The following is a 23,635-nucleotide window of genomic DNA, read 5'->3' on the forward strand; positions in this document are numbered from 1 at the left end:
TTATTTCTCATACATTAAAAGAAATGTGTACAAAGCAGGGCTTAGAAGATTGCTCGCCAGCAAAAACAACTTTAAAGACCAAAAAAAGAGACTTACAGTAATCCTCTCGTCTCGGTCATCGATATTCACGCCATCTTTTTTCCAGGATATGGTGGGCTCGGGATGTCCGCGAGGAGGCTGACACTCCAGAACCGCTGGCTCTCCTGCTGCCACAATCACATCTGCAGGGTTTTGTCTGAAGTCGTCTCGTAGAACTGCAAGAAAACAGGCAGAAGAAGAACAATTTGAGAATATGGCCTTCTTGTGTCTAGTATGTCATGCCAGCAAACAAATACACACAACGTGAGAGGATTTCACTGTTAAAAACAATCAAAATACAGAAATAAATATCAAGACTGATTTAGTGGAGAAAGTATTGATGAAATAAAAAGCAGATATGCAGGATGCTGATTGTATTACATTTACAACTGGCTGTTTTTGATAGCCTGCTCTCATTTCTTCACCTATTTGCACTGTCAGTAAGCTTTACAACAGAGCATAATGAACACATACTTGTGTCCATCAGCATCTTTAATAGGAGTGACCTTGACTTTTGTTGACTGAACATGCACAACATGCACATGCAAGATGCACGCACAGACACGTATGCCTACATTTTTGTTTGGGGTTTTTTTGCGGACATTGCATTGGACAACATTCATTTCCTGCAGGTTTTGAATAATCAAAACCATAACTAGTCCACTATCATAACCATTAACTAACCCAAACCTGAGTCTGACCCACAGATCAGTCTCTACCTCAAAATGTTTGATTCCTTTTCGTAACGAGGACATGTTTTCTGTTCCCACAAGGATGCCAAATCCTCATAATGTTAATGTGTAAACATATTTCTGTCCACACAACAGGAATATATCATCGCACGTGCGCACGTGCACACGCACACACGCACACACAAACACACACACAGTGTTGGCTGATCATCACATCTCCTTCATCACTTCTTCATCTCTCCTTGACACTATATTTACACCCACCTCCGCCTCATACACCCGTTCTATATGGACTTATCTACCAGAGCCAATCTACCATGACTGTCTTGGAAAGGACTTTAGCAGAATATGATTCTTTTTTGCATGGGTTTATTCAATGCTGGAAGTGATTTAAAAGAGATGATACAGCCATGGACGTTCATGATTTTGATACAGTTTTTCATTCCGAGGTTTAATTTGTTGACACAATTTCAGAAAGATGAATTGAGCAACAGAGATTTTTATTTGTAGCTGAATGCAAAGAATGCAAAAATCCCATCTGACGTCAAATCTTTGTCTGCTTTATCAGAATATCACATTTCTGTCAGTACTAGCTGGTAGTTGCAACAACGCAGATCAATGCATATCAGCTTTCTGCGGGGAAGAGAAACAGCCTCACCGAACTCCATATCTGAGGTGTTAAAGATAAACTGCAGATTTATTGAGAGGAGAGAGTAATGAAAAAGCAACAAGCCCCTTTCTGCAGACAATCATTTTTCCAGCTCCCCTGCATATAAACCATATAAGAACAGCGCTTGTATTCTGGAAGTTAGGCCACACACAAAGCATGCATGCTCAGCACAGTGTGTTCACGACCACTGTTGTGAAAAAGTTAAGAGACTCGTTACCTGTGTTTTGTACATAAAATACGGGTTTTGCCTTCTGTTGTCTCATGCTTCTGTGTCTGCTCAAAAAGTCATCTCAGCCACAGATCGAGGGCAGAAGGACCCCTCGCCTACTGGCAGCCTACACATTCTTGGCTGAACCTTTTAAGCACTTAATGACTCATTGCCAAGTCCAGAAACAGCTTTTTCTGACAGCGAGTCAGTTCAAGTCAAATTAAGGACACATATAGATGGGCTCTAACCCTCTTTTGATTGTACTTTGATTCAGGCCACTTGGGATTATTTTAATTTTATCGGGATAGAAATCATTCCCATGGGCTCACCACCCGCAGGAAAGGTTCTTCATCGGTGCAATGTGATCTGGGTGACAGTGCTCAGACTGCCACCCCTGCGACCCGGAAACGGATAAGCGGGAGAAAATGGATGGATGGATGGAGGTATAGAAATAGAAAAAAAAAATGCTATGAGGTAGAGTTTCTGCCTCTTTGTCCAAGTTTACTTCAGCTTTCACTTTATGTGACATGCTGGTAAATCACACTGCTACGTCCTGAGGCTCATGATAATGACAAGTATATGCTCCTCAAGCTCATTTTCTCTGCTTTCTCATGCTTTTTGAAATCTGCAGATACGAAAACAGTCTTGGAGTTATGCTTAAGAGATATATGCCAAATCAGCGTCAAGTCTTCTTTGACATCCACAGTCACAAACACTTTGTTTAGAAGCAATTTTGTGTGTGGCTCCAATAATTTCCTGCACGCAGTCTGATTCATCTCAAGTTCAGCAGTGCAGCTGCATGATGAGTTTATTTTCTACAGTTTAGAGTGGATGTAGTCATCCTGGAATGAAACTGCAAACACCAAACATCCGATCCATTAGAGCACCAGTTTTATCTGAAGCAACGCGGCTCGTTTATATCAGCTGACCTGCCCGTCCTCACTGAGGTCATTCTTGATAATCAAGGTCGAGCTTAAAGATGACAAAACCCAAAATTGCCATTTTTTTCATATTCATACAAAAGCATCATGTAAACAACCTACGTCAGTTCAAGGCCACATAATACTGATCAAATGTATACAAATTTATGAAATCAAGAGAAAAATCATGTTTTCAATTCAAGGAGTCTGGATTCTATGTTTGACCTAAAGAGCTCAGCGACTTTTAAGTGTGACAATAATTGCACATCGTCTCCTCTCAGTGGATTTTTACCTCCCCTGCTGGCTTAAGTGTAACTCTTTTAGCTAATATCCACATGCATGCGTCCCTCTGGAAATAAAAAGGATGTGTGGGGGAAGAAACAGAGGGCGGAAAAAAGAAACGCTGTATTGACTTGTTGGAGGCCCGAGGGAGAGCTGGCATCATTCAGTGTTTATACCAACAGCACGGTGACCCCCAGCCCTCCTCAACAGCACTCACCCCCCCCACCTCACTGCCCTCTCTCCTCCTCCAAACCAACACCTCTTTGTTATAAACACAGCTGAGAGCAGCACAGCAGACAGCCCTGAACATCTGCGTAGTGGAAAACAAAATCCTCTGGGATGGATGCGGAGCGAGCAAGGAGACCGAAACACCAGACAGTCAGTCAGACAGACAGTCGGACCTGATCTGGATGAGGTACAAAGCTTCAACTCTTTTGCCAGAAGCCCTGTTAGACCTACATAAGGCATCTAGCCTTGCTTCTTCCTGTAAACCTACTGAAGAAGACCTCATTCGCCCTCACTGTTCCTGTTCTGGGACCCAGAATCAGGTGATTAAAAAAAACGTGATAGAGAGGCTCTCACACTGTGTGCTGTCTTGAAAGTGTGGTTTGTGTGGTGTGGTCTGTATCTGTGTTTGGGATAATGAGCCTACTCTACCATTCTGTCTCTCCAGTGAGCCTGCAGCTGTCCCCTAGCAGATAATATTTCCTGGGCTATTAACAGGGAGGCCAGACTCTGTGTGTGTGTGTGTGTGTGTGTGTGTGTGTGTGTGTGTGTGTGTGTGTGTGTGTGTGTGTGTGTGTGTGTGTGTGTGTGTGTGTGTGTGTGTGTGTGTGTACACAGAGATTTTCAGTTTGTATCTTAATATGTGGAAATGGGCCAAAGTCACAGGTCCCAGCATGAAGACGCCTCTTTGTCCGTCCTGGATTTGCTCAAATATGCTGATGATAGGATGGAAACGAGTGGATATCCGGACTTGGACAGTTTTCAATACACTTTGTCAAGGTAAACCATTCTGTATCGTATTTTTCCTATTTTCAGAATAAAACACTTCCAATCTCATTTAGCTCACAGAACTCACTGAAAGACTCTGCTGACTGTATATAAAACAAGCACATCTATCCAAGCAGGACTTTAGTTTGCAGTGGCAAACATCTGCTGGGTCCTGCCAGATCCCCTCTAACCACACTTCACTGTACTCTGTAATAAATCGGCCCTCTGGTTCACAGTAGCAAATTGAAGCTGTGTTGACACTAACGCAATTAGCTGCCATCATTTCTTACATTCAAGCCCTGCATGAAAGGTCGTCCGCGATGGCTGCACTCTACTCTGAAAACTCACAGGTTCATCACCCACACAAGCGCTCCCCTGTCCACACACACACACACACACACACACACACACACACACACACACACACACACACACACACACACACACACACACACACACACACACACACACACACACACACACACACACACACACACACACACACACACACACACAGGCATGCACTCACTCTTTTCCTCGGGAAATTGAAAACAGATGTTTAAATGTCAAATTAAAATGAGATTCCTGTGCTGCCCCTCCAACATTAATGAAAATGAAGACTTAATGCCACACACAAGTCTGGGTGGGAAGATCAGATGAGCTTTGTTATGAGGAAATTAAACCAAGTAAAACAAGCTCCCTGCAAACCTTTGGAAGGATACAAAAACAGACCCACCAGGGATTTAAAGGTTTATCAGAAGGCACCAGGAGTCAATCCTGCAGAGATACTGAGCACGGCATGAGTCTTCCTGCAGGCTTTAGGTTTTTCCTCCAAACAGACTGGACACGGCCAGCCGCACAAGGAAAGCAGAATGAATGACATAGTAGAGAAAGAGGATTAAACCAAAAACAGAATATCTACAATAGGACTAGAAGGTTTTCATTCCAGGTTCCATTTTGTTTCTCCTCTTGCCTCCTGAAGGTAGTTGAACTTCACATGGTTCACAAATTGAAACGCCATGGTAATCAGGCTGAAAATCATCATCAAGTTACCACATGATACCGTTAACAAATCTCTAATCGCACCATCAGATTCATAGGTACATCTGACAGCCTAAACACTCAGCTGCGAGAATTGTCTTATTGTATTGGTATTTAACATACCGTGTAATTATGTTATATTGATTTAGATTTAGTCCTATATGGGGATTAAAAACGTAAAACCAGAAAGAAACACAAAACTATATGCATTTCAGTTCATGGAAAGTAAACAGTAACTGGTACAATTGAAAATCTGCTCTGTTTTGGTCAAATAACAGATTGAAATTAAAAACAGCTTACACCGGATGAGCTGCCCTGCAGAACATTTGTGCTTACTGGACAACGGAATTCCTCTCCCCCTCCATGAGAGCTGTTTACGCCCTGAGCAAGAACCCGGTTTGTTTCACAGTGCAGCGACGTTGTGTGCTTCTCCACCGATCTCCACCTCGCCTCCAGCTCTGTCCTGTGAGACAAACACCTCTCCTTCTCTCCCTCAATGCAACTCCCACTTTGTCTCTAAATTTCTCTCCCCCCTCTCAGCATTAGACCCCCTCACCTCACTGCTCTCTCCACTCACACACACACTGAGCAGCTTACATCAAAGATGGGCTCGTAGCGATGGTGTGTTAACCTGTGGCACTTCACTGCAAAGGCTCCTGCAGATGGATCATTTGCCAGAGGCATGAATGCAGTGTGTATGTGTGTGTTTGCACTGTATAACTCTGTAGCTTTGCTGGTGGGCGTGATGCTATAACAGGACTCCTGCTGTACTCTGGAGAACCACTCTTTCCCTCCTCCATCTTATTTCTTTGCATCACCTCTGACCCCTCCACGCAGAGAGGAGCCTGGACACATCTCTCTCTCTCTGAGTCCGACTTGTTCTCCTCTGCACTGAGCACATGGCCTCTCGTTGCCCCTGCAGACACTCTATCCTACCCAGCAGCATGCACGCTGCCCTGAGCATGCCCATAATGCCGTCTGGCTGAGATTATTACAGACATAAACTTCACTCCCATGCACACGCATACAGCGACCCAACTGACAAGCGGGTAAGTTGTAAATAACCGCTGACATTATAATAAAGCCATCTCACATTTCGCACTTCTAAATGTTTTCATCTTTTAGGAACTAATTTATAGATTTCACATTTAGGCAGAATTTTTGTTGTTATAAATCACTTTCAAAACAATGGAAGTTCTCTTGACAACCATGACATTCAATATGAGGTCACATCTGCAGAGTCACATCGGTTAAAATCGCCTGACAGCCTAAGTGCCTGGCTGACCACAAGATATCTCGTGGACACCCGTAAATATGTCAGTGAGAGCAGACAGACTATTACCCCACCGGCCTTTAGGGTTTGCACCTGCACAGCCAAAATGTCACAAGGTCGTTCTGCAGACTCAAACGTGATGCCGTGGCGTTGAGGAGGGATGGAATGCCTGCTTAACTTCTATAAACATACACAGAACAATAAACTACACTACCCGTCCTGTCAAAAATACAATCCTTAAGGAGGAGTCTGAGATTCACTGAAATGTAATACAAAGATGCAAAGGTAAACAAACTCCACAGAGAAGAATGAGAGTGTATGTGTGAAGCAGTGATTCAGCGTAAAGACATTCACACTGCACTGCCAGGTGATTACAGCTGATACCTGGCACTTCCAGTCAGGGCTGGACGGTGTTCTGGACGTTTTGGTGGCACCGATGAAAGCATGTCTGCACTTTCTTTGGCCTCTCGCAGCTGCCGAGTGCGAAGCATTCAATCCCAGCTCTTGATCCTCTCCGTTACTCTCTTAAACACATGACCTTATGTGCATCCGTATCCAACACCAATTATGCTTGTACATAAAAAACACAGACACACATAGACATACACACCACATAAAGGACATTCGGCCCCAAAGCTGCACAGACAGAGAGGCCATTGAGTGCCTGTGTTTGTTTAAATGGTCATAATTCTTCTCGTCAGGCTCAGAGAGAGAGAGAGAGAGAGAGAGAGAGAGAGAGAGCGAGAGAGAGCGAGAGAGAGAGAGATTGGGTTTGGCGGACACGGAGAGGGCCACAGAGGGCAGTGGGGAGGCAGGTTTATGTGAGTGACTGAGTGAGTGAGTGACTTGGCACCTCGTAGTTCAATAAACAGTGTCTGTTTGATTGGAGTGCTGTGTGAGCAGGAGTTGGACTAAAATAGTGTGTCGAGTGTTGGAGCTAAAGCGGTAGGAATGTTGGAGAAAATACACCACTCTACCGTGCCCTCCATCAAAAAATGTTCCAAAGAAGTAAAACTACAAACCCCATAAAACCCGGCTAGAAACAGCAGCCACTACAATGCAAACGGTGTAATAAACATCTGTGTGAGATTATCACATTATAGTTTAATGATTGAAAAACATCAATGTGCCATTTGTGGATTTGTGAGGTTCTGAGCGAGCAGCCTGAGCACTCAGTCCTCACCTGAAAATGATTTTCAGGCAGTTATTAATTCTCATGGACCTTTTGTGAAAATACAGTATCACATTTTGTGGGTACTGAAAAAATAAAAAAGTTAAAGAATCTCAGTAAGGTAAAGCATAAGAGGCCAGCCAAGTTAAATAATGAAAAGTCTTCAACGTTCTTTACACGGCATAAACCTGCTGCTGATAGAATTTAATCTGTTTCCATTCTTAAGTCAACCTTTAGGGGCTTCACAGAGCAGTAAAACAATAATGATGGAGATAAAGGTGGGAGAAGCAGGTAAATAAACATGCTTTACAAGTCAAGAATTGCCTTCATTTACACCACCCTGGCAACAAAAGAATTAATGACACGGCCATAGCAACACTGCTGCAGTTGACACTAAACTTTATGCACAAGCATGTTTATGACAGCTCCAAACTCAGCAGGCGATTTTGGCCTTGGGCTTTTCCTTTAAAGACGTAAGCTGCATGGATCAAGCTAATTTTTTTAGTGTTTCAACTTGTCTATAGGTGGAGCTCTACTGTCTGTTCCCCAAAGAAGAGGAGGAACTGAGAAGCTCAGAAACTGAGCTCACCACTTACTGTATTGCCCCGAGCCTTTAGCTCTCCGCATGCATAAACAAAAGAGTCGATGTAACACTATAGTGCACACAAACAGGTACACCTGTACAGTCTACTCACTCATTCATTGACTCTTCCACCCTCTCAAACACAAACACACACACACACACACACACACACACACACACACACACACACACACACACACACACACACACACACACACAGACACACAGGCACACACACACACACACACACACACACACACACACACACACACACACACACACACACACACACAACACACACACACACACACACACACACACACACACAACACACACACACACACACACACACACACACACACACACACACACACACACACACAACACACACACACACACACACACACACACACACACACACACACACACACACACACACACACACACACACACACAACACACACACACACACACACACACACACACACACACACACACACACACTTCAGCTTGCCTAGATGTGTCTCTGCTCTTTGTGAACTGTGCAGATCCAATTGAGAGCTCATTGTAAAGTACAAAAAATGCAGAATGCAATGTTATTGTAGCACCAGGTTAAACCACAGTGGTGTAAAAATTATTATACTGTGAAACAGTTTGACACGTAAGTAGTAAAAAAACTATTACATATGTAGCTCATCTTACTGTTTAAGCAGTCTGAATGTACTTCACATGATCATGTGCTCACACACCACTGGAAGAAATGCATTACAGCTACTGCGTCATGGACACTACCACAAATATTTTGGAAGAAACTTCCACTTGGGACCAGAGGACAGTCCACTCAACAAGCTGAATGACAGCTCCAATAGTTCAAACCTGCTAATCGTAGGTTCTGTGGGTTATCCAGAGTAGCAAGGTCAGAAAATGTGGATGGCATTGCTGGGTTTTTCAGATGTAATTCTTCCTCTGCTGTGTGCTCCAAAAGCAAACATATCTTTTTTGTCTATTGGAGCAGATGCAGAAAGAGAGAAAAAGAGAGAGAGAGAGATCCATCAAAAGCTGAGACTGGCCCTGTGCTAGACTTGTCCTGGTACAAGTGAGAACTTCTATTTATTTTCATTTTTTTTTTTTTTTTTCCCACTCAGGTAAGCAGCCCTCTCTGAACCCGTTGCTGTTGCTTTGCTTTAATGGTTTCCGATTTTGAATCACTGCTGCTTGTTCTTCTCGGGCCGCGTTTAGTCGAGCCTCTGCTTGTCTGTCTGAGCCTTCACAGTGTAATAGGATTTCACACAACACAGAAGTGGAGAGGATATGCAGATTGCACATTTGTCACCACAGAATGCTCATTACAGTAAATCCCTTTACCTCCAGAAAAACAGACGCAAACATGCCAAGAAACACCAACTATCTTTATCCATTCGTGTCTGAGTCCCACAGTGTGTGTTACACAGCTCAGTTCACATTCTGTCACTCATGTTTTCTGACAATATCTCAGTGTGAGCTGCCCTCCCGTCTGTGTGGCCTCACCGGCTAACTCTCTCCCAGCATCTGCAAAAATGAGGACCTTATTAAAACAATCTTCCCAATTAACATTCCTGGCCCCTGGAGCCCCCGGAGCCCTCCCCCCGGACCTCCTCCACTGCTTTGCCGAGATCTGACCCCACCTCATCTCTAATGACAAAGAAGCTGTGTAGGACCCAGACCGGCCATGAGGCCTTTAAATAAGAGTGCTGAGAAAAGAGGATGTGAGGCAACTTGTTTTTCTCACTGCAGAATCGAGAACCGTGTGCTTGTCTGTTTTTACTTGTGTTTATTTGCTTGTTCATCTGTTTACTGTGTGTGAGTGTGCAGAAAGAGGAGAGATAAGATATAGTCATGAATAAACATGTTAGTACCAGTTAGGACAGCACAGCCACCACAAATGCTCTTAATTTGACGTGGCACGCAATGTTCTGGACTCATTTGAACAAAGTGGACAGGGCTGATACCGAGCAGGAAGAGGTACTGTAACAGGAGCCTGTCAGCTCACTAACTCACACCATCAGGGAAACTACATTCATAAACACAGCACGCTTTCCTGCAGAGTGCCATTTGACCCGCTGCATGCACTCATCAGATCATTTTGGAACACAAACATCTGCAGAGAATCTTTTCACTTCTCTATTATCCAGAGGTCTCACGAGTAGATAACACTGCGCTCTCACTGTGTCAACTGAAAATAAAGGTTTATTACCGACAAGGTTATATTCTGTTGTGGTGCTGTGTAAAGAGGACTATTGTGAAGGGAATATGATCTTAAAGTGGACCATGAGATTACATGTTCACAGTGACTCAGGGTCTGGCTGTGCGACGTCTGAGATAATGGAAATCACAAACACCAGGCCCCGTTTACACGACAACGAATAAGAGTGTATCCGCAAAACTTTCTTCACCTTTGGGGGGGTCCGTTTACACGTCACGGGTGTGCGGATCCACTGTATCCGTGAAGTTTTTGGTGAATGGACAACTCGTCCACAAAACTGCAAACCCGGGCAACTCGTCCACGCGATTCCGGACAACTTGTCCACGACTAATTATTTCAGCATTATTGATTTGAAGGATTGGATTTCAAAGTATATTTGACACATTTGGAAGGATTATTAAGTATATTTGACACAAAAACACAAGATATTAAGTATATTTGATACAAAAACATGAACATTGGCAGCTGCCCAGAGCACAAACTCAACAGGGGCACGCTGCGCCCGTAAAGTTAAAATGGTGCTTCATAGATGATGGCTTTGAGTGATGCGTTCAGGTGCTTGTTAACATGTAAGAAGCTCGCCTTCCAACATGTTAATGAGCTGCGGGGCTCATACAGTAGCAGCATCACTTGATAAACATGATTAAAATATGACTGATGTGCGCAAAGAAGATCTGATAGCATCCGATTCATCATCCGTCCATACGGATGTTGGGTTGTCTCCATTTTCTTTACGTTTATAGCGTATTGGTCTCTGCACACATGTCTATGTGGTTTCATTGCAAAATCAAGCAACAGCGCCCTCCAGTGGCCCGGCATACTAACTACATCGTTGTCAGTGTGTCCGCTGCTGCAGTGTAAAACACACTCCTTTTTTTTTTTACGGATTTGGTGTTGTCACATGAAACATTGTCGTGTAAACAGGGTCTTATTCAGCTCAAATGAACCTTCCCCTGGTACATATATGACAATTACCAAAGTACTGTTGACAGTCTACTGTGTATATCTGATCGTTTATGGATGTACAGGTTAGTGTGTTTATTTCAGCTCTCCAAATTAAAGTTCATGGTTGGATTGTACAGTTTAATAATACATATTATGTGAGAACCGGTGTGGATCAGTCTGAGCATATGTCAAACAAAGTAATTCAAATTAAAAATAAAAAAAAAAGCTTGGAGTTTCTTATTCAATGACAATACAAGTAATGGAAAGTGTAGCTTAATTCACTTAGTTTCCAGTGGAAGTCTAATTAGATCGAGGTTTAGGAAACAGTAGGAGGGAGCCATTGTTTCAGGAAACAGTGTTGGTTGGGACCATGAACTGGGATTACATCAGCGGCTGCTGCAGAGGTGACTGCAGGAGAGTAATGTGATAGTGTTTGTGTGGAGGAAAAAGGGCAAGCAGAAAGGAAAATAGGGAAGGAAAAACGCTGCAACCAATGCAATGTTACAGCGGATCCCTCAGTCTTTCGTCATGCCCACTTTCATTTCCACCATCCTGATCCCGCTCCAATCACTTTACCAGGCACTGGGGGAATGAGGAGAAAAGGAAAGAAGGAGGCAGAGGCACAAAGACCGAACGAGGTTGAAGAGGTTAAGTATTGAGGTGAATTGGGTTTTAGGGTTTCCTCCAGAGATATAGGGCACAGGAATGTTAAAGACTGTAAGACAAAGCAAATAGGAATACTGGTATACAAACATGTGCTGGAGCTCCAGAGGGGCACATCTTTCTGTGAATAGTTGCCGTCCTCATTTCAATAGTTTCCATATGGACCATAAACTCTCCCAGATGGACCCGGAAAAGATGAAAAGATGTCCACCACCATATCTGAGAGGAGATCTGTTACAGTGGGAAGTGATACTGAAAGGAACCGAACGAGGGACTGCGTCAGATCTCCTGCGCCAGAACGAAATATACAGTTGAAATTTCATCTCAAGCACTTGACTGCGTGCTCCTGCATGGTCGGTGCCAAACAATTTGGTGCTATAGCTTTTCACTGTACGTGTCAACATACAATATTGAGGACTGCTGATGCCAGGGAGAAGGTTTTGTAGATGTGCCAGAAGTGACTTTGATCGCTGTGAAATTGACACTGTGTAAGGTTTCATTGATGTTCAGTCCGAGATTTTCCATCTTTAAATTTTCATTAGAAGGAACACAGACAAAAGAAAAGTTTAGTCATAGTTTTGCTACTTTGTTTTATGGGATAGTTTGCTACTGTTAACATGCCTGAAACATCCTAGCGAGCTGATTTATGAAGCTTCTCCCAAGGGTACAAAGTCAAGCCCGGCAGCAGTGGAAATTTAAAGCTACTGAACCAACTTTACTCACAGAGGACTCGAAAATATCTGCGAGATTTATACAAGTGGGAGAGAAATCCTTCCTCCACTGAGGCAGCCTGTGCCTCGTGCATACTCTGTGAATTTAAACTTGGCAGCCTTCTGAATAGAGACGACTGTCAAGGTGGGTTCTGTCCAAATATATTTTGAGAGGAAATTTTCAAATTTTTGTGTGGTCCTGCTTTGGCTTTAACTTGGTTTCCTGCCCTGTCTGTCTGTCTGTCTGTCTGTTTGTCTGGCTGCTCTATTGCCTCATCTTTGGCAGTGCTTGCATAGCACACATCTTTCCAAAGCCACAGGAAAATGCTTCTTTATCAGAACTGCAAGTCAAGAAATTCCTGTCTGCCAACTCGTAGAGCTGTCCATTAAAATCACATCTGTTAACATTATGTTTACATTAGTCCTGTAAGCTGATGTTTATGCAACCTGGCAAGGGGTTTGAAATTGCTGGTGATAAAGCCATTAGCTGTCACGATGATGGAGTAAAAACCATTTTCAAAATATGAGTTGCTCCAAGTTGACAGACAACTAGCAGCTTCTCTGGGCGACTTTAAATGAGAATATTAAACACAGCTCTCATATCTTTTCAATACTAAATCCCCCCAGGCTCTTTCCACAGTGCAGTTAGCAATGGCTCTTCAAAACGTCGACATCAAAAAAATTAATATATGAACATCTAATTACATTGAAGGACTTTCCTCAGGCACTTAATCCTTTCAAATCCTTTCAAGAACAGAAACGATGAAACCCATCAAATGTGCAATATAACGAACAGCCATTGGCATGTTTCAATTTCTTTTAATCACAACTCTTTGTTTTGATTTGACCTTCTACGATATGTTCCCTATTTCACATGATCCTACACTGTTAACTTGTGGGTATATTTTATTTATTTTCAGGAATCTGTGTCAGATTTTCATTTTCCTTCCCTGGCCTTGAGCATTTCAGTTTTCTACAGATGCCTATAGAAACAACCACAGGAAAGTACAATCTCTAGGTCACTGCTTAGAGAAAAAAGTATTTTTCTCAATGCAGATGTGGTCAACCGAGAGCCGTGTGCATCTCGACAGAGTTTTTTTTAGAAGGGTAAAGAGGCGCACATCTGGCTCTGAAAAGGGTTCGGGTTAGAGAGCAAGAGGAAAGGAAATTCAAGGAATGGAGGAGTAAGAGGTGGTTGGGTGATTTGAGGGATAAGGAAATGCAGAGTAAAGAGGTGAAGAAATATTAGGGCGATAGCAGATGTTTGAATCTTTGTGCTTATAAGCAGCTTGGATGTGTATCATAAATTAGAGTGAAGGTGAAATGCGAGCTCATGCGAAGGCCAGTTTAAACATCAATAGTGGATTATGCTGAATACAAAAAAAATTGATAGCAAGTGATGTACACAACATCCACCTCATGTAGCGTGTTAAGTCCTTGTGGAGGACTTTTTCAGCAACAGAAAGACATTTCAGTCTCATTGTGTACACACATTGTTGTCAAAGTTGTCATTTTGTGTGGACGTCTCATTAGCACCTGTTAACTCAACCGGTTCACCTCAGTCACAGAGCAGTCGAACTGTGATGTGAAACAAGTGTGAAAGCTCACATGGAAACCTTTGAAAGTGTCCCCTGGCAGAGGAGGGAGGAGAGGGAGAGAGAAAGATGAATGAGAAGAGGAAGAGCCCCCCCACCCCCACCGTCCTCTCCCTCCCTATCTTCTGTCTTCAGAGGTCAGGACTCAGCGAGCAGATAAACTCCCCCTGCGTCCTTCCATCCTCTCCTGAGATAAAACACGTTTAACATGTCTCACATGGGGAAACAGTCTATCACACTGCTGCCACCAGTTTCCCCTCTGAGCAAATCATCAAATAAATCCATGTTTGGTTTCTGCCAGGCTCAAACATGCCAACAAACCCTTGATAAGGGGCGCTGGAGCTAAAACGCTACATTGTCCTCAACAAAGGGGGAAAAGCAAATCAGGGCCAGGATGTGATGAGGCTTGTTGCCCTCTGGAGCAGCAGATGAGGGTGCTGAGTTTGTTGTGGGGAAGAGCAAAAATAATTCAGAGCACCTTGTGTCATGTGGGTGAGACCTGCCTGGAAGCACAGGCCATATGGGTGACATCAATAAAATGTTCCTGAACCTTTTCTGTTTAACACTGGAAGAAATGTCTTTGTTGGACATGTGTGCAGCATGTTGTCGTCCAAACAAAGTCAAATCAGACTATACAACAACTGCCAGACAAAGCTTTACAGTTTATTTCACGTGTTACAGTGAGGAACATGCAGGATTTGAGGAACCTGACAAACAAAAGCAACAACGTTCGCGAATGGAAAAGAAAATACACTGAATCCAATAATCAAAAAGACATTAGAGTACTATGACTAAGGCAAATACACCCATCAGTACACAGATTCACAGACATACTTTTGTCCAAATCTAAGCGTACTGAAATAATAAAAAAAAAACAGTCATCTTAAAACTATCAGCACTGTCAAAACTGCCTTTTTTCTCTGTCTTTAAAACCTGGTGACTCGAAAAAAAATTATATTATTGGATAACTTGCACCTCCTTTCAGAGAAACAAATGTATGTACATCATGGAAGTTGTGAAAGATTACACATCCTGAAATACCAAAGTCACAACCTCAAACTAAATGAAAAAACCCTCATTCCAGCTGATTTGTGTCTTTTTTCGGTTGTGGGATGACACTGGCACACCCAGGCCACGCAAAGTCTGTAGGGAAACTCTGCTAAACATATTTTACCCCGACTGAAACAAAGCATTGCATTCCCATGCAAACAACTGGATCTGCCCGCAAGAACTGATTGTAAACACACGCACGCACGCACAACCTGCAGGTCCAGAGTCCACATGCCTTCTATTGTCTACCTACCCATCATGTTTTCTGTATTTGGGAGAGATAGCATCTGAGCAGGCCTCTCTGTGGAGATCTGTGGTGCTTTATGAGACCTCCACACCTTGTGGGAGGCAGCACACCTGCACAGCAGACAATAGCACGCGCTTCTATAGATTCTGCTGCTCTTTGAAGTGGCGATGGATGCGAGCTCAATACCCCAGGCCCTCTTTTATTACAAGCATCACTCTGCGGTTTTGGTCTGCAGCCTTTGTGATGAGAGATGGCTTTAAGATGAGTCAACCAGAAATTTTAAAGACGTTCAAGTGTCTGGTTGACCAGTAATTCCACATCAGACAAGGTTTGCACACGAGATGCACACAAAACCAAAGAGTCTGTATGGGGCAGTTCATCAACGTGCATCAACTGTGGTGGGAATCCGTCAAATTTTCATAGTGCTGTTAATTGTCATGGGGTAAGATATCAAAACACAGACAGTGAAAATATACATGAAGAGTTAGAGACAAATCACAGAAGATGACCTGAAAACTGGCGTATATTTGAATTGGGGAGGAAAAACACCACACTGTCAAGTACATTCCTCACCAGAATGTTATAACTTCTACCCATATCTCTTTTTTCAGTATATGCATGTTAATGCATCCTAAGCATAAACTAGCTGTGAAATATGACATCATAAACACCAGTGGGTTCCTTGATCATAAAGCATCTATGAATTATTCAGGGTAAACTGCATGTGATATTTTTCCTTCTTCTGCTGTAGCTGCATCCGTCACCATCTCACTATTCTGTCACAGTACTGCTGCTCTATTTAATAGTTTTTCATAAATGTTGAATTTTTGGTGCGATTTGTTTCTCTTATCTCCATGTGGCTGGTTGAAGGATGAAAAAGGCCAAAATGGAGCTGCGCCTGGAAAACAAGAGTGTAGTGCTGTGAGCGACTGGTTTCAAAGTGGACACCTCTCTCCCAGACTGTCCTACAACAAAGTCAAGTGAGTGGAAACTCTAACTAGTAAACAGAGGCGTCCGGAGCGGAGCCAGATGATGTTCCAGTGTCGGCTCTGTCATCATGTGGCTAAAAACCCAGCCAGTGTTATGCTTACAATACCACTCTGTGACTCTCTATCTGTCACCAACTATTTCACTATCAATCCTTAACTGCACACCACCAACATGCAGCCTCACTGTACATCAGCCTGAGCATTGATACTGAATGAATGAACCTCTCAATGAAGTGCATCGTCTCTCATGGTGACAGATAAGGCCATACAGCACGTCTCTGCAGGCTATGAGGAAGGATCTCCATGAGGTTCTTTGTCTTGCACACAATCAGACGCTGTCTTTACTATACGCCCTGTTTTCTATCCACACAAATCTGCATAACGAATTCAGTAACATGGCAAATGGACATCACTTATATAATGCCTTTCCCAAAGCGATTTACATAGGTCATCACATTCACTCATTCCCACACGCACATTCACACAGCAAGGACACTTCGGCATGTGGACAGGTAGAGATGGGGATTGAACCTGCAACCTTCCGATTGGGAGACGACCGCTCTACCATGCCTTTAGGTGCACTGCAGGTCAAGGTTCATATTTTCACACTGATTCATGAAAAGAAAGCACAGCCTCTCAGCAGTGGTAAGATCAAGAAAAATGACTCCAAATGTAAAAGTAGTTCTGGATGTGGGTTTGCGCTCTACTCTCATATCAGGTTTAGTTGTGTACACTGTTGAATATGGATGGGAGAACGATGTTTTCCCTCAGACCGCTTAAAGGGTAAAACAAATGGGTGCACTGCACAAACGAAAGCTTTTTTGGCAGAAGCCAGCACAGAGCAAACTCATTTGAAGCCAGAGTATTTTCTGACAAAGCCTCCACACAAGCTTGAACTCTTGACTGAAACGAGCGAGTATTTACTTGGCTCACTTCCAGTTGAACATTTCAGATTGCAGTTTTGGTTGTCAAGGAAATTTCTACTATTTGTGATTGTTTAACGTTTATGTTTCCACTAGTGCAAGTTTTCACTAATTACAACCTCATTTAATAAAAACGATGACTCAAATGCAGACTGAGTATGAGTAATGAACATTACACAAATACATGTTTTGTGCAAGCTGAGCAGTTCCTTCCTTTTACTTTGACAGTGCTTTCTTTCAGAAGAGGACTGTGTTCTTCCACAGGCCTGTGTGATGCCATTCAGATGCAAAACACAATATGTATCTTCTGTAATAACTCCAGTAACGAAACAGCAAACAAAGCAGATTAACTGAACGAAGCACGGCATCCATTCACTAGCCATGCTACACTCAACGATTCCTCCGCTGCTCTATTAAAGCCTTCACATGTTCATGCAAACTGGCATATCCTGCATTACATATGCAACAGGTGGAGCTGCACTCTTGTTAAAACTGTGTCTGTCACTAATATACTCCACATTATGTGCTTGAAAAAGTCACTACCACCAACAAAAGCCATTGTTTAAAATGGGTGATGTCAGAACTGGTAGTGAGAGACTTGAATGGTGCAATAAGAGCAATCCAGGGCCACTCCACAAGAGGCAGAAGAGTGAAGCCTGGGCTGAAGAGGTCCTCCACTTTCTCATCTGTCCACTAAAAGCCCTCTGTCACTGCTCCATGCATGAATCCTCATCCACCCACGCCCCGCGTAAAGTCCTTAATGAGCCCCGGGCTAATGCATAGAACAACACAATTAAAGTCAAAACGGACAACTCCCCACTCCAGTCCATGTAGGAGCGTGCCAAGAGAGCACTCATTGTGCTGATATGTTTGTGTTTCCTGCGAATCGAGCTTGACCACTCGTGCCTGTATGATGTTCGTGTGTGTGTGTGTGTGTGTGTGTGTGTGTGTGTGTGTGTGTGTGTGTGTGTGTGTGTGTGTGTGTGTGTGTGTGTGTGTGTGTGTGTGTGTGTGTGTGTGTGTGTGTGTGTGTGTGTGTGTGCTCTCAGAGGCAGAACAGAGCTGACAGCTCCAGCCAGTAGCCCTTTGACCTACGGCCCAAGGCCTCGGCATAAGACAGCAGCGCTGGCTTGCAGTTAGCGCCTCCCTTTGGCACACAATCCTTGGCAGGTCACCATGAAACACAGAGGCCACAGGCACATGGACCCCATCCAGCATGCCACACTTGGTTTGAACTTTTCTTGACAAAGTCAGACACAGACACACACACAAATAAAAAAATCATTTCCCTAAAGAAAATCCTTGAAAGGCCACAGAGGAAGAGTCATGCAGCGTTCTGCACTGAAGTCAAAGAAATCTGAGTCAGAAACGCAATATAACACGCCAGGTTCAGCAAACAATCCGTTTCACAGAAGCAATATCTGTTTCCAGCTACTACATATGCTAGGTGGATTGCCTACACAATCGTACATTTACTATGGCACTGATGTATTTGTCTTGCTTGTTCTTTTTCTTTGTAGCCAACAAGAAAATCACTCTTGCTTTCTCAGCTTTTTCTTTTTTTTTTTTTCCATTTCCTCTTTCCCGTCTTAGTTATTGTTTCATGAAATCTGACTCCTGGTATTCTGTTTCTTTTCAATTTCCTTTTCAGTAAAGATCAAGCGTTTCCTTCTACCATGTCAAGCACGTATTAGTGTACGGACCATTGTACCAAAAATATCTCTATACAGGAAAAGCAACCTTAAAACTAAATTGACTTAAATTCCCGGGCAGAATTAGCAGGAGTGAACGTCTCATAAGGAACAAAATATACAAAAACACTCAGCCGAGCACTTAAGCTCGCCTTTGATCAACGTCTATGTCACTGTTTATTTACTCCTCTGAGAGTGTTTTGAGCACTTGTTTTGGATAGACAACATGAGCTCAACAGACTTTCAACGAGTCCCTGACAGCCATCCCATCGTTTCATTTCCCCAAAGATAATATACACTGAAAAAAATCAAAAAAGAAAGAAACTAACTGAAGAGAAATCACAGCTAATTGGTTTCTATCAAACCTCTTCCTGTCCCATGGCAGTATGTATACAGGGGAAATACTTCTAGACATAATTCACAGGATACCACCATCAAGTGAGCTGCTATTATCAGTGGGAAGTGTGATACTGGACCTCACTGCTATCTGTAGTTTGTGGTGGCCCCTGATTGAGCTGCTGGCCACTGTTGGCCTAACTTGTACGCTGCAGGCTCTGCTGATATACATCTCTGTCTCCGGCAGTTCCCACCATAAAAAAGGCATTTAAACGTGTGTACTTCATCAGAGGAGTTACCTCAAGATGACCCAGCCTCTACGTCCCATGGATCATTTTCTAGCTTCCTTTCGAGCGTGATGCTGTAACACATCCTAAGTGTGTGTATTAGAACGAGGCTTTGTTCAACCTCACAGTTCTTGCTCACTATTTACTAATCATATGTATGTCTATAGTAGTTGAAAATGATCACCAATGACCAATATTGTTCAATGTGGTTATGATCCTTCATAAGTAGAATTCTTGGATTTTTCATGTCAGGGTGTAGTCTGACAGGCTACATACACGCTATTAGAGCATTCTCTGAATAACATATATGACAAGAACTGGAAATACACAGGTCAGATGATGTAATATAGGATATGTCTCTTTCAGGATAGCAAATACAAAACATGTCAATATATATTAAGTCTACAATACATGTGGAACATGTTAAAAGTGATGTGTTTCTTTTTTATTTTTAGGGTATATTGTCTACAGAGAGACCTGAATTCACTGGCTGCCTCCACTTCCCAAAGCAAACACACGCTCCATTGTGTAACTGCTGTGGTGAATTATGTGCATTGCCCTGAGAGAGACGTTGATACGGTTTTATCTCAGCTCCTTGGGTGAAGGGAAACAGAATAAACAAGGCGGAGCAAGATTTCATCTCCAAGGCACGAGGGCACCAAACTCACAGTGCACAGTGATGGGTAATAAAACAAATGAAGCAAGACTGAAATGCTGCTCGCACCACTGTGGCTACATGACCTACATCTGTAGAGTGGAGGAATGTTGATCCTTATCTAATGTAGGATATCGCCCGAGGACAAGACAAGTCATCTTGGCACACACACCTGTTGTTCACAGTAAACTTCTCAATCAGTGTGTTTCCAGCTACACGAGGGAGCTGAGGAGCTGAGGAGTACACTTTAATTGATGCAGTTTTATTCATGTTACATCCAACAAGGGGAGCCATGGAGTATCCGATGAGAGCCCGGGCCAGGTTACATTAAAGGCATTCCAGTGAACCCTCCGCACTCCACAGCACAAGATCCCAGTTTCTGTTTCTCCCTTCCAGACAGATGCCAAAGTCATTGTTTTTCTGAGCCTGCTTTTCAGAAGGAAAACTCGATCTCACAGGCCGCCAGTGTCACCAGTGGCCCCCTGTCCTCCCCTGTCATTCAATCCCGACTCTCTTCCTTTCAGGAATGCACTTCAGTCATTCTTTTGTGTTGGACCCCCCTTTTTTCTCTGGACCACGGTGCCCTAGGCAGCCTGGGGGCAGTACATGTTTGGTTGTCCCAGATCTATTCATCGTCTCTGGTGTAATGGGATACAGTGACCTGCTCTGTGTCCGGTGGTCTCCGTCCCAGGCTCCTGTCTGGTGGGTGTCAAAGATCGGGATCCTAGGAGGAGAGGGGGAGGTTATACCTCTCATCCTGGTGGTGTGTTACCTCAGTAGCTGGTCAGGAGAAAAAGCCAAGAACATGAGCCTGTTGGACGCGATACTGGAGAGAGATGTGATACTGGATCAGAGTGAATAAATCAACGGTAATACTCTTGAGTAAGTTTAGTTTAAATGTACCTCAAAAACTCTGGACTGAATTCTTAGAGCCATCTGTTGTGGTGTCACAGTCTGACTGCCTCAAAGCAGCAAGCCCACAATCCAAACTGTGACCAATAAACAAAACAGGATGGTGGAAAAATGCCATACTGTATCTCAACAGGGGACACACATAAATGTGGCCATTTTTGTTATTTTAACACAGTGTGACACACTTCGGAGCGGGCGAAGCAAACCCCTCGTTTCCCATTAAGGGACAAAACTGGGAGCAATTATAGGAAGGGTTTCTCCATTATACAGGGGACTATATGACTCCCCCTACCTCACAAGACATGACAACCTCTCTGCACCTCACATTAGCATAATATACATTTACCATGTGAGCTGCAATTTGTCTGGAAAACGCCGCCTCCTTCCACCCCACAAAGGTTCATTATTGAGAGTGTGTCCATTAAAAACAACTGAATTACCATCACAATTGGCTCACCATAAGGTACAGTTTTGGCAGCCGTTGAAAGAGTAATTGGATCCATTAAACCTGGAAAAAAAAATCAAGATACTGCAATATTCTTGTGTGTGCAGTCTGTGTAAATGTGTGAATATCGGCGTAAATGGCTGAACAAATCCTTTTTTCAGTTTTTTTTTTTTTTTGCATGGATAAATTGTTATTAATTAATTAGTTAATCTGAGTGACTCTCCACTAGTGAAAAGACCTTCTGGACAAACAGAAAACAGCAAAACATTTTAAAAACAGGTCTGACTTTCATTTGTATATCTCTTTGTTATATAAAGTACGCAATTCCGTCCTAAAATACTTTGCAGAGATTTCTTAAGCATGCCAATCCCTTATAAATTCATAGCTTGTTTTGTAGTAGTTGTTGTTGTTTCTTTACACAATATGGGGTTCAGTGGCTGGAGTAGCAGGAGATATCCAGGGGTCAGGGGAATACCTTTTCACAATATGATTTAAGTTTTTCTTTCCTTTTTTTGTTGACATTTAGGCAAATTAACAATGTGTATCATAAAATTATTAATTACTTCTTTGAAGCATTGATGACTTTATTATAAGTGCACTAAAGACAAATTCAACACCATAGACATAACAGTTACAGCAGTTGCTGACAATACAGAAACTTATCAGCAATTAAAAGCATCTGATGAGCACAAAAACAAGTGTGTAATGTGGATCTCTCTCTCTCTCTCTCTCTCTCTCTCTCTCTCTCTCTCTCTCTCTCTCTCTATATATATATATATATAGATAGATAGATAGATAGATAGATAGATAGATAGATAGATAGATAGATAGATAGATAGATAGATAGATAGATAGATATCTACATTGCCTGTGGATCCAATCAGCCATTAATAGTAACATCTTATAATGTGAGCAAGATTGCAAAGTCCAGTATTCAACAAAATGTTGCTAGTCTGGTTCAGTCTAGTTCAATTTCTCGTAACTCATTCTGCTTTAGACCAAATGCATTAAGTTATCATCACACACCTTTCCACTAAGGAAAGGAATCGTCACTGCTAAAAATGCCAATCTTGTTTAGGTTTATTCTTTGTATGGCTCATTATTTACAGTCATGCCAAAGCAAATTAGTTCCTCTTGACCTCCTTCTCCCTCTGTAGAAGTAGAAGTAAAATTAATAATCTGAAACTCCTTAAAACTAATATTTGTAGCAATAACTTCTCATCAATGTTCACCTAAATTTCTTTGAATTAGTAATAAAGAGATTAGGAAACATGACTTCACCAAATCGTTTTCTTTTGTTTGTTTGGTAAAGTTCAGTTAGTGTGATTGTCATTGTACCTTTGTTTTCATAGGTTCCCCGTCAAATGAGCATTTGCCTTGTTTCTGCAGTGACTTTTTCATGTTATCTGTTAACAGACCTGTCAACTGTTTCTTGCGGCTCACTGATGCGAACCGATTCACAGATTATTCTCTATAAAAAGGGCCGTTAACTGTGCAGCACCTGAGTGTATGGACAGCTCATTTTAGCTAATGTTAACAAGCTGAACAGGAGATGTACTCAGTGATAAATCTGACCACGGCCACAGAGGGGCTCCTCTAAACAGCCGTCCCCTTGTGATGAATGAACACGCCTGCAATAGTCCTTGAAACATGGAGGTAACTAGAAAATGCCACAAACCTATCTGTCTCAATTGTGTTCAGTGGCCTGTGATTTCTATGGGCTCATGCAGGAATGTGTGTGTGCCAGAGTGTATGTCGTGAAAGGAATGCTGTAAAGCCATTACCTGTATGAAATGGTGGCCCAATTATGACTGTCTCCTTCAGCGTGTGGCCTTGCAAAACCAAACTCTATGAAATTGATTACCTGCACACCTGGACCTCATTTGAGACTCGTATTTTTCCTCACTATTCCCTGTTAGTGACTTTCTGCCAGGCTTTGTTCATTTCCCTCAGTGGGAATAACATGCTTTCAGGAGGGATGCATATAAAGTATTTAGATTTAATCCCAGACACCAGTATTGAATGAAGAGCATA

At 42.8% G+C, this 23,635-nt stretch overlaps 1 protein-coding gene across 1 annotated transcript in view; it reads right to left on the reverse strand.

The window, feature by feature from the left end:
- The window catches only part of robo1 (roundabout, axon guidance receptor, homolog 1), a gene marked incomplete at its 5' end in the record, with an annotated part of 222,044 nt that overhangs the window by 43,904 nt on the left and 154,505 nt on the right, over positions 1 to 23,635 (reverse strand). Inside the window, one exon of the mRNA XM_080460331.1 lies at positions 97 to 254. Coding sequence (XP_080316457.1) covers positions 97 to 254 — 158 coding nt within the window. The remainder of the gene's footprint in view (positions 1 to 96; positions 255 to 23,635) is intronic.

The sequence above is a fragment of the Lipophrys pholis genome (assembly GCF_963383615.2).
Source record: "Lipophrys pholis genome assembly, chromosome: 3".
Classification (NCBI taxonomy): Eukaryota; Metazoa; Chordata; class Actinopteri; order Blenniiformes; family Blenniidae; genus Lipophrys; species Lipophrys pholis.